Raw genomic sequence first — 18,509 nt, forward strand, 5'->3', positions numbered from 1 at the left:
ACAGCCCTGAGATCATGACCTGAACCAAAATTAAGAGTTAGATGCTTGGGCACCTGGGTGCCTCAGTGGGTTAAGCCTCTGCCTTCAGCTCAGGTCATGATCTCAGGGTCCTGGGATGGAGCCCCACATCGGGCTTTCTGCTCAGTAGGACGCCTGCTTCCCCTCTGTCTCTGTCTGCTTCTCTGCCTACTTGTATCTCTTTCTCTGTCAAATAAATAAATAAAATCTTAAAACAATTAAAAAAAAATGTGTTTTTAGACTCATCACACTGGAAACATCTGGATGTTAAAATTTTCACAATATAAGTTAAAAATCTTTTATGTTACTTTGGCATTTGACTTAAAATCAAAATGAACTGCCAATACAAACTGTTTTATAAAGCAGACAAGATATCATGAAGTGTTCTTTATCACTAGAGCATTCACAATTTGCAATAACCTATCACACATTTAACTCTGCTTCCCTTTTAGCCTGTTAGCTCCATGAGGGCAGAAGTCAACTCATGGTTATTCATGTGTGCAAAATCTGTTCTGTCTGCCTTAAAAGTCTGCTCTCTCTACCCTGTGTCATCATTGATCTGAGGATGGAAAAGGTTGAGACACAGCACACACAAATGCACCTGCTATCTCTAAATTTATGTAACCCTTTACTGGAGCCTAAACCTTTTAAGATAATCTTTGCAAAAAATTACCTTCATATTTAAAAGACAAAAAACCCTATGTACATGATTAAATGTAAATACAGATTTATTTAGTTCCCCCCAATTCTCAGGTTTTTTTCCTTAGCATAAAAATAAATGGTGTAGGGTGTCTAGGTGGCTCAGTGGGTTAAAGCCTCTGCCTTCGGCTCAGGTCATGATCTCAGGGTCCGGGGATCGAGCCCCACATTGGACTCTTGCTCAGCAGGGAGCCTGCTTCCTCCTCTCTCTCTGCCTGCCTCTCTGCCTACTTGTGATCTCTCTCTGTCAAATAAAAAAAAAAAAAACTTTAAAAAATTTTTTTAAATAAAAAATAAACGGTGTTAAACTCTGCAAGGAACTGCATATAGTGAGAGGTATTCTTCTCTAAGCTTAACCAACTGCAATAATTTTTTAAAAATCCTTACTAACAACTGGGAAATAATCCAATTTTGCTATCAAAGTAGGTCTTTTTCTTTTTGTTCTTAAAGGATTTCTTATAAAAGTATTTGATAAAGGAGCCAGGTACATTTCACGTTAACAGGTTTTGACACAGCTCACAAATGATAATCTAGTAGTGACTGTTATCTGTAACTTCAACTCAAGAGAATGTAAAATTACATTCTACTGAAAACCTTAAAAAAACATCCATTAATGAGAACAAAGTCTAAGACTCCTGAACTGGAAGAAGACTATCAGCGTTTACTAAATACCCAAGTCTCCATAAACTAAAACTCAGGGAAGGGGAATCAATTTTAGACACCAAACCACAGGACATTTGTTTCTGAAGTACCAAAAAGAAGTTATTTCACTCATAGGTAGGTTCCACAGAATGGAATCAAAGTAAAGCAACAAAACGCATATTCAGTGCATATGAAGTAAATAGGTATATATTCTACATACATTCATAAAAAAAATTTTAGTTCAAATATTAAAAGCCTTACCTAAGAATGAAATTATTCTGGATTTGCCTAGTAGTAATACTTAGCTCTTATACGTAAGTATCATGAATACAAATGAACTATTAAAATTTAATTTGACAGTCAACAGACAACTCTGTCCTACATTTATGTTTATTAAAAACTGACATAAACAAACAAAACCTGTACAAAATATATCCCCAATCATGTTTCACTTTGAAATAGTAATCTTGAGAGACATTATCGCCTAGGACCCCCTCTTCCTCTACCCCGACCACGTCCTCTTCCTCTTCCTCGGCCTCGGCCTCTTCCTGCAACTAAGAAGAGAGAAAAAGCGAAGTTAATTCTCTTCTGTACTGATTGTTACCTGGGTCACCACAAATAGCATCTACAGGAAAGAAAACTTTAACCCAGCTTCTCTCAAATGTGACCTCACAGGCATCCCTCCCAACATATTACCATGCAGAACCAAAAACTGATGGCTTACAAAGATAATTAAATGTTTGTTCCACTTGATTTATTGAGAAATTCATCACATTTTAAAATATCTATCACGTCTCAAATTCAACACAAAATAAAATCCAAATGATCTGAACCTTACACAAGATGGAAGAGATATCAACAGAACATGAACACCATGTGTTAGATTTTTTGGTTACTGAATAGGATCCAAGCAAATTAATTCAAAGCTAAGAAAGTTTAAAGAACATTACATCAAGCCACCTTGTGACTCTTCAGAATCTTAAATCATTTGATCCAATCAAAACAAAGTATTGTAATCATTATAGCGACATCCCTGTGTCAGCTGGTCTCCTGTCTACTTAAATATTAGATGGACAGAAAACTCATTTCTCAAAAGAATCTATTTTCAGTCTTCAGAGACCTATGAATATTAAAAAAAATCCTAACATGAAGTTCATGTCAGTCACATTCTAAACTTCTACCCACTGTTGCCAAACTTTTCATTCATAGAAACAGAGTCAGTCTAGGATTTTTATTAAAATAAGGCAGCTTAACCACATTTATCTCTAATTCCTTCTGAAATACTACTCATAATAGAAAAGGAGTAAAAACGGTAAATACCCATAAAGAAAAAGGAAAGAGAAGGAGAGAGGGAATACAGTGGTTGAAAAACTTCAACAATTTTTTAAAGCCAGAAAGTAAACTAACATCTGTAAATGTTAAAGGAAGAACAACTCTTAGAAGACCTATGACCTTAGAAGTCAAGAGTGAGAGGGTGGAAAACAAACAAAATGGTTGACAAACATGTGGCCCAAGACTGGTCAGTCCTCTTCTCCGCACCTTGCAAAGCTAATGATTACTTCCCTGACAGGTAGGTAGGAGAGAAAAGGTAAAAGACACTTAAAACACTGAAACAGAAAGACTTCGGATCTTAAAATAATTGCAAAGTGGATAGCAACAAAAGGCAGAGAACTGAGGGGAAGGGAAAAGGGAATTAATCTAGCATTTTTCAAGCTATAGGCTACAACCTAAAATTTTTTTCTTTAAAAAGATTTATTCATTTGAGAGAGAGAGAAAGGGAGAAAGAACTCAAGCAGGGTGAAGGGCAGACGGAGAAGCAGACTCGCTGCTGAGTGGGGAGCCCTGTGTGGGGCTTAATCCCAGACTCTAGGATCATGACCTGAGCCAAAGGCAGACATTTAACCAACTAAGCCACCCAGGTACCCCTAAAATTTTTTCCTTAACTAAAAGAGCAGGGGACGCCTGGGTGGCTCAGTGGGTTAAGCCTCTGCCTTCGGCTCAGGTCATGATCTCAGGGTCCTGGGATCGAGCCCCGCATCGGGCTCTCTGCTCAACAGGGAGTCTGCTCCCCCCTCTTTCTCTGCCTGCCTCTCTGCCTACTTGTGATCTCTTTCTCTGTTACATGAAGAAATAAAAAATCTTTAAAAAAAAAAAATAAATAAATAAAAAATAAAAGAGCATAAGAAACATATCAGAATTTGCATGTATTAAGACTAAGTAATTCTTCCTGAGATTTTTGTTTCAGTTATATGCATAAATGGGCCATGATGCAAAGTATATTTCTTAGTGTGGGTGGAAGGCAAAAAAGTCTCAAAATCACTCTATCAAGTGACCTTCTACAAAACACCCAGCCCCTTTCTCCTGCTCTGCTCCTATAATATGCTGGCTGCCAGGCATGTATTTGATAGCAATCATTTTTGCAGGGGAGCGGGGGGTTGAAAAGCTCCAGAAATGATTCCACATCCTGAAATTCTGAGTCTCCTCAGTGAAGAGGCCAGCTCACTTCTAAACTACCCTACAGTGAGACTCACCAACTCAGGAGTCCAGCCTCCCCTCCCAGAAATTCTCTTCCTAGGGTTCTTGTTAAATAATAAATGGCCAAAACCAAAGAGGCTAAGAATCTATACTCAGAAAACTATAAAGTACTCATGAAAGAAATTGAGGAAGGCAATAAGAAATGGAAAAATGTTCCATGCTCCTGGATTGGAAGAACAAATATTGTGGAAATGTCTATGTTACCTAAAGCAATCTATATATTTAATGCAATTCCTATCAAAATACCATCCATTTTTTTCAAAGAAATGGAACAAATAACCCTAAAATTTATATGGAACCAGAAAAGACCTCAAATAGCCAAAGGAATATTGAAAAAGAAAGCCAAAGTTGGTGGCATCACAATTCCGGACTTCAAGCTCTATTACAAAGCTGTCACAATCAAGACAGCATGGTACTGGCACAAAAACAGACAAATAGATCAAAGGAACAGAATAGAGAGCCCAAAAATAGATCCTCAACTCTATGGTCAACTAATCTTTGACAAAGCAGGAAAGAATGTCCAACGGAAAAAAGACAGCCTCTTCAATAAATGGGTGTTGGGAAAATTGGACAGCCACATGCAGAAAAATGAAATTGGACCATTTCCTTAACCACACACGAAAATAGACTCAAAATGGATAAAGGACCTCAATGTGAGAAAGGAATCCATCAAAATCCTTGAGGAGAACACAGGCAGCAACCTCTTCGACCTCAGCCGCAGCAACATCTTCCTAGGAACATCGCCAAAGACAAGGGAAGCAAGGGCAAAAATGAACTATTGGGATTTCATCAAGATCAAAAGCTCTTGCACAGAAAAGGAAACAGTTAACAAAACCAAAAGACAACTGACAGAATGGGAGAAGATATTTGCAAATGACATATCAGATAAAGGGCTAGTGTCCAAAATCTATGAAGAACTTAGCAGCAAACTCAACACCCAAAGAACAAATAATCCAATCAAGAAATGGGCTGAAGACATGAACAGACATTTCTGCAAAGAAGACATCCAGATGGCCAAGACACAAATGAAAAAGTGCTCCACTTCACTCGGCATCAGGGAAATACAAATCAATGAGATATCACCTCACACTAGTCAGAATGGCTAAAATTAACAAGTCAGGAAATGACAGATGCTGGCGAGGATGTGGAGAAAGGGGAACCCACCTATACTGTTGGTATAACAACAGTATATAACCCACCTATACTGTTGGTATAACTCTGGAAAACAGCTTGGAGGTTCCTCAAAATGTTGAAAATAGAACTACCCTATGACCCAGCAATTACACTACTGGGTATTTACCCTAAAGATACAAACGTAGTGATCCGAAAGGGGCACATGCACCCAAATGTTTATAGCAGCAATGTCTACAATAGCCAAACTATGGAAAGAACCTGATGTCCATCAACAGATGAATGGATAAAGAAGATGTGGTATATATACACAATGGAATACTATGCAGCCATCAAAAGAAATGAAATCTTGCCATTTGCAACGACGTGGAGGGAACTAGAGGGTATCATGCTTAGCGAAATAAGTCAAGCGGAGAAAGACAACTATCATATGATCTCCCTGATATGAGGAAGTGGAGATGCAATATGGGGGGTTAAGGGGGTAGGAGAAGAATGAATGAAACAAGATGAGATTGGGAGGGAGACAAACCATAAGTGACTCTTAACCTCACAAAACAAACTGAGGGTTGCTGGGGGGAGGGGGTTTGGAAGAAGGGGGTGGGGTTATGGACATTGGGGAGGGTATGTGCTATGGTGAGTGCTGTGAAGTGTGTAAACCTGGCGATTCACAGACCTGTACCCCTGGGGATAAAAATACATTATATGTTTATAAATTTTTTTTTAAAAATGTGAAAAAAAAATAATAGATGGCCAAAGTATAAGATACTGAAATCAAGCCTACAACATAAAGATCAAATAAAGAGAGCAAATATGCGGGGAGAGAGATATAACTTGATCAAGAAACTCTTAACTATATAAAAGAGAACAAAAGAACAAACCAATGATTACGAGAGAGGAGGGGGACGGGGGATGTATGAAATACGTGATGGGGATTAAGGAGTATACTTGTCACGATGACCACCGGGCCATATACGGAATTGCTGAACCACTATGTTGTACACCTGAAACTAACATAACATTGTATGTTAACTGGAATTCAAATAAAGACTTAAAAAAACAAAGAGACCAAATAGAAAGAGAAACCCGAGAAAAGAATGCCAAGTACAAAATAAAACTTATGGAAAAATCACTAATGTCTTATAAATTTATATCCTATCCAGTATTTTTCAGATAGAGAACAAGATTCTATGAAAAATTATCACAGAACAGGAGGCCTGATGATTAACTATATGTTAGACTGGAAGATAAAGTCAAAGAAATCTCTCAGAAAACAGAAAAAAAGGAAAAAAAAGAGAGAAAAGACTTACACAATCACTCAGAAGACCCAATTATTAAGACTTCTAACAAGAACGAACAGAAGAAATGTACCAAAGCCATACAAGAATATTTCTTAGCTTTAAAAGGCAAGACTATCCGTGTTGAAGGGGATGATCCACCAAATAGCCAAAACAACAAAATGGAGGAAAACACAGGGAGAGCAAGCAAAGACCCAATGCCAAGTAATCAAGAAATTTCAAAATAACAGGAATAGAGTCAAATCCCAAATCTTTCCAAGTGTACAGAGGGAGGGGGACTAGGCCAGGCAGAGGAACAAAAAATGGCTTGTCTTTAACAGAAACATCAGGAATTATTAATAAATACTATACGCACTCAACGGCAAGTACATGGAATCAAGAAAACAAAAAAAAATGTTCATAAATGTTTATCTCTCTTAAAAAAAAAAAAAAGATTTTTATTTATTTATTCACTAGAGATAGACAAAGCATGCATGAGTAGCCGTATGAGGCAGGAGAGAGAGGGAGGTAGGAAGAATCTCAAGTAGAATCTCGGCCAAGCACAAAGGCTGACATGGGGCTCAATCTCATGACGCTGAGATCACGACCTGAGCCGAAACCAAGAGGTGGATGCTCAACCAAATAAGCCACCCAGGTGCCCCTCAACGTTTCTATTTTGAGTAGCAGATCAAAAGACAAAAATACATTCATAAAAATGTTTATAATCCTTCAAACTTACCAGCCTCTCTTTTCTTAGATTTCACCTTTGGTTCTACATCCACAAGTAGTGTATCCAGAGGTAAGCTGTCTGGTAGGATAAAATATCGAATGTTATTTCCTCGAATACTCAGTGTTTCCAGCTGTACTGGTTCTCTATTCTTCAAAGTCATTTTCACAGCTTTAAGATGGGTATTCATGCTGACATCTACACCTAGAGGGCAAAAAAAAAAAGGCCAATTATTAGTATGATAAAGAAGATAATCAGTTTATCTATCAAGCCACAGTAAATACCGTAATACAAAACAATACAAAAGAATATTGTCTGTTCTGCTACAGTGCAAGTTGGTTCATGAGTGTATAATGTCAATATAAACCAGAAATCCTTCCTTCAGAGACTATCCCAGCATATTAATATTTTGCATGGTTAAGAATGCATACAGAGGTCAATGCAGCAAGCCATGGAGGAACCCTGAGTGATACTTGACTCACTGACACTGTGCGCAGGTATTCTGATCTTAGGGTTAGCAATGTTTAGGCATAGTTCTCTCACTATCTCCATAACTTCCTTATGCCTCATTCCACCAAGCTATAAGCCTTGTTTTAAATATAACGTCCTAGGGCGCCTGGGTGGCTCAGTGGGTTGAGCCGCTGCCTTCAGCTCGGGTCATGATCTCAGGGTCCTGGGATTGAGTCCCGCATTGGGCTCTCTGCTCAGCAGGAGCCTGCTTCCTCCTCTCTCTCTCTCTGCCTGCCTCTCTGCCTACTCGTGATCTCTCTTTGTCATATAAATAAATAAAATCTTTTAAAAAAAAAAAATAAATAAATAAATAAATAAAACGTCCTATAATGTACTGTAGTATTTTCCTTGTTACTAGAAATTTAACATGTCTTTTTAACTGCCTTTTTAAAGGAAAGCTACTGTTTTTGTTAATACTACTAAGTTGTACAAGTTTTTAATGGTCTTCCCCACACTATTTTCCCCATTGTTTTTAGTGTGAGATTTTGCAAAATAAAAACACAATTTTCTAGAATAAATACATGGCATTATCTTAGATATACCTAATTACTGGAGCCTTTACCAATCTATCTCAACAAGTGGGATTAACTAAAGATCTAGTTAATTTCTGTTCCTAGGAAATAGGGTCAGAAAACACAAATTCTCTCAAATTTCCCAAAATCCATTCCAAATAGCAATTACACTTCCTCAGTAGCACATGGTTAATGACTATACAATATTGAAACCTTATATTGTACCAATTTCTTTTCAAAGCAATTGCTGTTGCAAACATGAGTACACTAAAATCAATCAGTTTAACATTGTATATCTCTCCTGGTTTATTCAGATGCTGGACCTTCAAGTTAAAACTTACTTATAAACTTAGGATTTAAATATTTCAGAGACTGGGACCACATACTAAAATAGCATTTTCGGGGCGCCTGGGTGGCTCAGTGGGTTAAAGCCTCTGCCTTCGGCTCAGGTCATGATCCCAGGGTCCTGGGATCGAGCCCCACATCAGGCTCTCTGCTCTGCAGGGAGCCTGCTTCCTCCTCTCTCTCTCTCTCTCTGCCTGCCTCTCTGCCTACTTGTGATCTCTGTCTGTCAGATAAATAAATAAAAATCTTTAAAATAAAATAAAATAAAATAAAATAGCATTTTCATTCACTTGGCTCAGCAATTCTTTTGCAATTTTGCGGGGAACACTACTATAAATGAAGAAAGGCAGCCGCCTTAAACTATACATATAGTATTATTAAAGCAGAGTAAGACATGAAAGAAAGAAAGAAAGAAGGAAGGAAGGAAAATACTCTCAAATAACCCATTTCAAACAGGAAAATCCCATCCTCTATCTTCAGGGACTTTACAATCTAATAGAGAACACAAAATTCTAAAAAAGAGTAAAATATACTTTGGGAAGATGCAACATTCTAGGTATAGGAATACATAGGCAAAATGCACAAAAGGCTTTAAAAACTAAAACAGGGTCACACGCAGGATAACGTGGGGAATTCAGTTTGGTCTTAGCATAAGTACTTAAGGTAAGGCTTAAGAAGGTCAATGAAATAATCCAAGCAAAAAGAATGAGATGTCACCAAAAAAGAATTCTGGCCTTAAAGGTGGAAGAGGCAAGGGGAAAAAAAGTGCTCTAGAGCTGTCTAATCTCCATACCTGTGATTGTTCCATGGACCTGTGTTCCATTCTTTAATTCGATGGTTACAGTTTCGTGACTCAATTTCATCAAAAATCTGTAAAAACAGTGGGAATAGAGTAACAAGTATTCACCTTTAACATTTTACATCTTTTTTAAGTCAAAGGGTGAAATTTCTAAATGTTCAAAATCTGCTATAGATGCTACCTGTATCAATTCCTAATAATAATCTGCATAACAATTTTAGCTTTCCTTGAACTATACCCTCAATATTTATGAAGGAGCATAGTAATATCAGAAGCAGTCAGGGGCGCCTGGGTGGCTCAGTTGGTTAAGGGTCTCCCTTTGGCTCAGGTCAAGATCCCAGCGCCCTGGTATTGAGCCCCAGCATCAGGCTCCTTGATCAGCGGGGAGCCTGCTTCTCCTTCCCCCTCTGCCTGCTGCCCCTGCTTATGCTCCAACAACAACAACAACAACAACAACAAAGCTGTCATTGAGACATTTGATTCTCTAAACCATTATTCAGCTTAACCTCCAATCCATGCATACAGATCCTAAAATCACTATAATCCACAAATTGAAATTAAGAAATTGTATGAAAGTGGTCAAATGGTACAAACTTCCAGATAAAGGCAAATTAAATATTAGGAATGCGGCATACAACATGATACCTACAGTTATTAATGCTACTGTATGGTACGTGTGAAAGTTGCTGAAAGTAGATCCTGGGGGGCGGGGGGAAGGTAGATCCTGAAAGTTCATCACAAGAAAAAAACATTTTCCCCCTTCTCTTTTTTGGTATTCATACTAAATGATGTATGTTAACTAAACTTACTGTGGTAATCATTTTGCAATACACATAAGCCAAATCATTATACTGTACACCTTAAGCTTACACTATACGCAACTACCTCACTAAAGTACAAAGAAAAAATTATAACTGGTAGTAAAAAATTACATGCTTCATGTATAATAGATTAAAAGTCTCCCTTTCTAACCCCCCTCCATGTGTATGAGATTCTTCTAGACCACTTTATATGCACTTTTAGGGTATATATGTTTTAATGCAAATTTAGTCATAACTTTATTAACTTCTATACCCTGTAATTCTCATTCAGCTGTTTAAATACACATGTATGTTTATCACAAATCCATTTACGCAAATCCTTAGCAACAATGCTATCAATCATCTGAATTTTCATCACTTCTACAGGGGGAAAAAAGAATTTGTTTTTCCCTTTTACTTGTAAGATTGAAAATCTTTTTTTTTTTCCCAAAGATTTTATTTAGTTATTTGACAGACAGATCACAAGTAGGCAGAGAGGCAGGCAGAGAGAGAGAGGAAGCAGGCTCCCCGCTGAGCACAGAGCTTGATGAGGGGGCTCAATCCCAGGACCTGAGCCGAAGGCAGAGGCTTTAACCCACTGAGCCACCCAGGCACCCTAAGATTGAACATCTTTTCATGAATATAGGAAATTTGTATTTTTTTTTTGAACTACCTATTTACACATTTTCAATTAGGTCAAAAAAAATTTTTTTTAAATTTTCTACCAATTTTCCACAGCCATTCAAGTTTGTGGTTTTCATTCTTAGGTTGCTAAATCTGTGAATACTTTTCAGGTATTAAATTGTTCAAGATGTTTCCCACCACAAGACTGTAAAAGGTCTTATTCCTTCTAGTTTTCTTTTTTAAAAAAGATTTTATTTATTTTGAGACACAGAGAAAGTGTGCACACACGGAAGGGAGCAGAAAGAATGGAAGAGAATCTTTTTTTTTTTTAAAGATTTTATTTATTTATTTGACACAGAGAGATCACAAGTAGGCAGAGAGGCAGGCAGAGAGAGAGAGAGGAGGAAGCAGGCTCCCTGCTGAGCAGAAAGCCCGATGCAGGACTCGAACCCAGGACCCTGAGATCATGACCTGAGCAGAAGGCAGTGGCTTAACCCACTGAGCCACCCAGGCACCCCGAAAGGAAGAGAATCTTAAGTAGACTCCGCACTGAGGGCGGAATCCAGTGCAGGGTTCGATCTCATGACCCTGAGATCGTGACTCAGGACAAAACCAAGAGTCAGAGGCTCAACTGACCAAGCCACCCAGATGTCCCTCTTCTACTTTTCTGTTTAGAGTTTTAACCCACTTGGAATTCAACTCTTTTCTGTGCAACATGAAGTAGAAATCTGCCTTTATTTTTTCTCTCATTTAGACAGCCAGATGCCTCAATAATGTTTACTAAATAATCCATCCATTCCCCCACCTCATCTAGTCTTTTGTTTTACCTCAACTTATTACTCTGAAATATTTCAGAGAAAGAAAAATGGAAAGGTTCACAAATTATTAAAATGTTGCCATTTAGGAACGCCTGGGTGGCTCAGTGTGTTGGGCATCTGCCTTCAGCTCCAGTCATGATCCCAAGATCCTGAGATTGTGTCCCTGTTCAAGGGGGGAGCCTGCTTCTCCCTCTGCCTGCTGCTTTCCCTGCTTGTGCTTGCTGACAAATAATAAAATCTTTAAAAAAAAAAAGTTGTCATTTATGTGGGAGTGTCCCCACACAACTTATACTTTCACCGTTATCATCTGTACTTCATCATTCATTTTCTAATGAGAATATTCTCCTATATAATCATAACACCACAATCACATACAGGAAAATAACAATAATCCTGCAATATGATCTAACGATATAGTTCTTAATTCTAACTTATAATAAATTAGAAATTTATAATTTATAGTAGAAACTTATAATATATACTTTGTACACCCTATCCTAGCATCACACTAAATGGTACATGTTGAATCACCTATTTTGCTCCCCCATTAGACTACTGCAAGGATTGAGACCTTTATATCTAACCTTGGGTGTCAAAGGCACTGGGTAACAGTTGGCTGAAATGCTTCAAAGATTAAAAGGAAGATGGGGCATCTAGGTGGCTCAGTCTTTAAGCATCTGCCTTCAGCTCAGGTCATGACTGCAGGGTCCTGGGATGGAGCCCCACAGTGGGTTCCCTGCTCAGTGGGAAGCCTGTTTCTCCCTCACAGTCCCCCTGCTTGTGTCCCCTCTCTTACTACCTCTCTCTGTGTCAAGTAAATAAGATCTTAAAAAGGTGCGGGGCGGTCACGCGTCTGGATGGTTCAGTCGTTAAGCGTCTGCCTTTGGCTCAGGTCATGATCCCAGGGTCCTGAGATCAAGCCCTGCATCAGGCTCCCTGCTTGGCGGGAATCCTACTTCTACCTCTCCCACTCCCCCTGCTTGTGATTCCTCTCTAGCTGTGTCTCTCTCTTTCAAATAAATAAATAAAATCTTTAAAAAAAAAAAAAGGGAAGATAATCTTAAAAAACCACTATTTTAGTGGCACAGGCAGCCATCATAAGGGGGACAGACATATCAAGTCCCAAATTAAAAAAAAAAAAGTTAATCTGTCTTTGTATATAAAGATGCACATAGGGATGCATGGGTGGCTCAGTTGGTTGGGCATCTGCCTTCAGCTCAGGTCATGATCCCAGGGTCCTGGGATTGAGCTCTGCATTGGACTCCTTCCTCAGTGGGGAGTCTGCTTCTCCCCTGCCTGACACTCCCTATGCTTGTGTTCTCTCTCTCTCCCCACTCTCTGACAAATATATCAATAAAATCTTAAAAAAAAAAAAAATCCATGTATTGAATCCTTCTCATATTTGTTGTTAAAGAGAATAAAGTCTCTCTTAACAAACCGTTAATGCTTTATTTCATTGGAAAAAATTCTTTATGCTTTCAATTTAATAATCACTTATTAGCTTAAAATTTTCATCTAACAGTTTTCCATTATCAAGCTTTGGTTTTTAAAAAATCTTTCATTTTAGGGCACCTGGCTGACTCAGGAAGTAGAGCATGCAACTCTTGATATTCGGGTCGTGAGTTTGAGCCCCACATTGGGCATATAGTTTACTTAATTAAAAAAAAATTTTTATTGTCCCCCTCAGTAATAAGGTTTAACTTTTCTTAAAGAACATTTACTTTATTTCAGAGAGAGAGAGAAAGAGAGAGCATGCGTGCACAGAGGTAGAGGGAAATAAGCAGACTCTACAGAGCTGGCAACCCCATGTGGGGCTTGATCCCAGGACTGAGATCATGACCTGAACCAAAATCCAGAGTCGGACACTTAACTGACTGAGCCACTGATGCCCCAACATTTAACTCTTATAGCGGTTCAAATCATTTGTGGAAACAGGAATGAAGTAAAAATAAAACATTTTAATAATTAAACAATCTACCATACGGAAGTAAAAAGGAAAACCAAAGTAAGGAAAAATAGTTTCTGAAGGAATCAAAATACATTTCACCAAGTTCAAGGATGTTTCTTTGACAAATAATATTTATCATTATGTCGTAGTCCCTGTGCTTGGCAATGAGGATTAAAAATGAATGAAAGGAGCTCAAACTGTAGTGGAAAGGACAGACACAGAAGATATTTAAAGGTAACTAAATTTAAAAAGCAATAGATATACGAGCAGGCTTTTGCCAGGAACATAATGTAGCATGGATAGGAGGGAGTCAGAGCTTAGTGAATTTTTAGTAAGAAGTCTGTAAAGTTGGAAATACACTGCAAAAAGCAACAATAGCAAAGAATTGGGAGTAAGAAATAGCACAACATGAAGAGAAACTATAGCTACACTACCAATGGATTATTAAGTCCCAGAAAATGAGTAGAGAAGAGTAAGGTAGGTTCCTTTCAAGGATAGCTCAAGCTGTTAAAAAGCTACTGAAGGGTTTTCATCAATGAAGTGGAGCACCAGGGTCATATTCACATTGGAAGACAAGTTAGGTGGCTAGAGCAGGACATAGGTTAAAGTTACAGTTACCAAGAGACAGGAACAACAACAAATAGATCAATGAAACAGAATAGCATCTAGAAATGAACCCACATTGATATAGTTTATTTTCTACAAGGTGCCAATGGGACTGTCAAAGGACTGTCAAAACAATCAGCAAAGGAAAGCCTTTCAACAAATGATGAAATCCATGGTAGGGACGCCTGGGTGGCTCAGTGGGTTAACCGACTGCCTTCAGCTTGGGTCATGATCACAGGGTCTTGGGATCAAGTCCCATATAGGGCTCCTTGCTTGTCAGGAAGCCTGCCTCTCTCTCTCTTCCTCTGCTGGACACTCTGTCTGCTTGTGCTCTCTATCAAATAAATAAATAAAATCTTAAAAACAAAACAAATCCATGGTAATAGGAATTTACCTTCCCTAAGATAATAGAATAATGGAAATCTATGTAGAAGAAATGACCTTGGAACCCTAACTCACACCACTTCCCAAAATTAATTTAAGATAGATCACAGGTCTAAACATTAAAGTTAAAATCATAAAGCTTTAAGAGGAAAATATAGGAGAAAACTTTGTGGTTTGAGGGTAAGTAAAAATGTGAGTACACAGAGAATAACTATAAAGGAAAAGCTGGTAAATTAAAACTTCCTCAAAATAAACTTCTGCTCACCAAAAGAAGTTATTAAAGGAATGAACATGCAAGTCAAACTGGGAGAAATTACACTGGCAGAGGACTAGTATGCAGGATATATAAAGAATTCCTACAACTCAATGCTAAACACAATCAAAACCAAACACTTCACAAAGATACATGAATTGCCAATAAGCAGGTGAAAAAGTGTTCTACATAAGTAGTCATTAGGAAAATGCAAACTGAAGCCATAACAAGACACTACTACACAAGCACTAAAATGGCTAAAATTGTGAAAACCTGGCAATTCATCAGATTATCAAGAAAGATGTTAAAGACAATTCAAAGATCTTTATGTTTGGAGTGACAGTAAGGATGATCATGCACCAAGCATCATACAAAAATAAGTCAACCAAAAGTGCAAACCAGTTAGATAAATAACTGTTTTCTTAGCAAAAAATACATTCTCCAGTAAGAAGAAATTTTATTTCTACTAAGACTCAGAACAGGATTCAGTATAGCCTTTAAAATTTTCAGGAAAACTGCGTCACAACATGCACTATCTTTAAATGCGACAACCTGATTCCAAAGAATCTGACACAAAACTTAAGTATTTAGACAGGCAGGTATTGAGAAACTGCAAAAACATACTTTAAATTCTGGGGGGTTTCCCTCCGAAGTTACAGTTCAAATAAAAATGGACTATAAGTTAACCTGAAGCCTTCCCTATAAACTCTGAATACAGATTGAGGGTTTTATGTTATTTCAATCATCCTAGAAATTATCTACCTGTCTTGACAAACAGAAAATTCCAAGAAGGCAAGGACCCACCTTAAAAAAAAAAAAAAAAATCCAGGGGCGCCTGGGTGGCTCAGTGGGTTAAGTCTCTGCCTTCAGCTCAGGTCATGGTCTCAGGGTCCTGGTATCAAGCCCCACCCACATCGGGCTCTCTGCACAGCATGGAGCCTGCTTCCCGCCTCTCTTGCCTGCCTCTCTGCCTACTTGTGATCTCTGCCTGTCAAATAAATAAAATCTTAAAAAAAAAAATCCATTATCAGCATACAGTGTAACAGGTGCCCAATAATTGATTGATCCTAACTGACAAATCCTGATTGAGACAAGAGACTAGCAACACATGTAACTGCTAACTTAATCAGAAACCTCCTCTAGGTTCAGGCGCTCCGCCTCAAGGACAAAACACCAAAACCATATCTATCTGCAAGAAGTTTAGAATGAATTACTCAAATCAGTAAACCAGTAGGCTCAACTAACCCGATGAAGTTTAAACACAAAATAGAAAAGCGATTATCTGCATAATCAGCCACAGATACGTAAACTGATTCTGCCTCACGTTGGGACATTTTTTCCTGAATTAAAGTCCTATTTTGAACGAACATGTGAGTTAAGTCATCTTAACTCTAAGGAGTTATCAAAACACAAACGAAAAAAAAAAAAAAACCCTAATGAAATCAGACGTCCAATCCTGATTTAAAACATTTCGGAAATAGGTTTCATTATTTCCAGATAAACCGCGTAGCTTCTAAGTACATTTTAAAAGCTCATTAATGCAATGCACATAATTTTCCTTTATACCTGCCACGTTCTCAGGGAACCTACACTTCGTTATATTTGCCGGGCCTCAGAGCTGCGACTGCCCGGAAAAGTAATCTAGGCTAGAGCACGAGTTCTAACGAAAGGAACACCTCCAACTAACTGAGGGTAGAACTCGTAAGCCTGGCGTTGCATCTTTAAGGCCTCTAAAACACTGGGTGGCAAGAAACCGCCAGGCTCTTACGTCCCCTTGTCTGAGGACACGCGGGATCCGCGCGCAATCCTGTCTGAAGCTCTAGCTCCAGAGCCCGCGGCGGCGCGGCCAAGATGGGGCGGGAGCAGCTGGCGCGGGAGGCCGTTAGCAGGCCGCGCGCGCACGCGGCTTTCGCGCCTCCGGCAACTGGGCAGTCTGGCCTCCCGCTCCCGGCCCAAACCATCACAGCCCTCCCCCCTGGGCTACAGCCTCACCTTACGAGCTTCATCCTAGCGGCGCCGTCGCTGTTTCGGTGGGATCGTGCAGAAAACCCGACTACCCAGGTCCGAAAGACTAGGAGTATGAATGGCCGGAAACGCCTACTCCCTGGGATCCGACGTAAAGAGCGCGAGAGGAGCGCTGCCGGCGCAAATCGGAAACGCCGACGCCACGCTGGGCCGCACTCCCTTCCGGCTGCGTGGAACGTCACTACGGCCCCTGGCGGCTGGAGGTGTGTCTTGCGAGGGCTGAGAGTGCTTAGAAGCTGGTCCAGGAGGAAAATTCCAGTAAGGGGGGCGATTTGAGGAGATTAGATCCGATTAGTGGGCACTTCAGAACAGCCGGGATCCGTGTGTTATGCAGCACTAGGTATACCCGTGAAGGAAGGGAAATTCTGAGAAAGCCCAAAGAATAATTCTAATTCTTCTCCAACACTAGCAATGTACCTGAAGGAAATCACTTTAGCTGATTATTTTTACTTGATTTTTTTTTTTTTTTTTTTTTTTTTTTTTTTTACAGATTCTACTTATTTATTTGTCAGAGAGACTGAGTACAAGCAAGGGGGAGCGGCAAGCAGGTTCCCTTCCGAGCAAGGAACCCAATGTGGGACTTGCTCCCAGGACCTTAGGATCAAAATCTGAACTAAAGGCAGATGCTTAACACATGAGCTACCTAGGCGTCCCTATTTTTACTTTAAATTCTGGTCACAAACTTCAAAAGGGTCCCCTACACTGTTGAGAGATCATGTTGTGGTTCTCTAATAAGCTCACGAGCTATTTCATACCTTCTTTCTTCTTTCCCTCTGAAACCTTCTACAGTCTCTTCTTCAAATCACTCTCTGCTAATATTTCCTACTTTTAGAAAACCAGAAGCGACCTTTTTAGTTTTCCTTCCAGTTAGAAGGTAGAAGTATTACGGCTCCTTTCAAAGGCAAATTAACACATGAGCTACCTAGGCGTACCTAGGAAATCTGCTTCTTCCTCTACCTTTGCCTGCCACTCTCCTGCTAATGCTCTCTCTCCCTCTCTCTCTCTGACAAATAAATAAATAAATAAAATCTTCTAAAAAAATACAAATTTATCTTAAAGCAAAATTCTCCTCTGATGCAGCTCCAGCTATGACTAGATTTCTTTTCGCATTAAAAATTTCTTGAATGAGGGGCGCCTGGGTGGCTCAGTGGGTTAAAGCCTCTGCCTTCGGCTCAGGTCATGATCCCAGGATCCTGAAATGTAGCCCCGCATTGGGCTCTCTGCTCAGCGGGGAGCCTGCTTCTCTTCGCTCTCTCTCTGCCTGCCTCTCTGCCTATTTGTGATCTCTGTCTGTCAAATAAATAAATTTTTTAAAAAGTTTAAAAACAAAACAAAAAATAAAACTTCTTGAGTGAGTTGTGTACACTTGTTTTATCACCTCTAATTCACTCTTCAAACTCCATTGATACTGTTTTTCTAAGGGTCATCAACAACCTCCAAGACAAAACTTATCTTCATTTTACTCAACATTTCAGCAGCATTTAACATGAACACTACCCTTTTGAAACACAAGCCTCTCTCGGCTTTCAGGATGCCTAGCTCACCTGATGCAACACTTATGCCAACACTTAAAAGTCTCAGATGGCTTATCCTTTACTGAGCCATTATATGTCGGAGTGCTTCAGGGTTTACCCAAGGTGTAGTCTTCTTATGGATACTTTCTCCTTTGACCTAGGTGATCTCCTCTAAAACCACAGCTTTAAGTTGTATCTCCAGCCTGGATATTCTCCCCGATTATCAGAACTTTTGGATGTGTAAAGCAATGCTCATCAAACTTTTAGATGCATAGGACATACCTAAGGAAACTTTAGAATGAGAATTCTGATTCATTTGGGGTGGGGACTGAAATGCTGTATTTC

General features: G+C 39.2%; 1 protein-coding gene across 1 annotated transcript; it reads right to left on the reverse strand.

Moving 5' to 3' along the window:
- Positions 1-1,731: 1,731 nt before the first annotated feature.
- Positions 1,732-16,776, reverse strand: SNRPD1 (small nuclear ribonucleoprotein D1 polypeptide). Its single transcript, XM_032309424.1, has 4 exons — positions 16,618-16,776; positions 9,187-9,263; positions 7,039-7,230; positions 1,732-1,913 (listed from the first exon to the last, which is right to left on the reverse strand). The coding sequence occupies exons 1-4, from the start codon at positions 16,629-16,631 to the stop codon at positions 1,837-1,839; spliced, it is 360 nt and encodes a 119-aa protein (XP_032165315.1). The 5' UTR covers positions 16,632-16,776; the 3' UTR covers positions 1,732-1,836.
- Positions 16,777-18,509: the final 1,733 nt, after the last annotated feature.

Source organism: Mustela erminea, chromosome 13 (genome assembly GCF_009829155.1).
Source record: "Mustela erminea isolate mMusErm1 chromosome 13, mMusErm1.Pri, whole genome shotgun sequence".
Classification (NCBI taxonomy): Eukaryota; Metazoa; Chordata; class Mammalia; order Carnivora; family Mustelidae; genus Mustela; species Mustela erminea.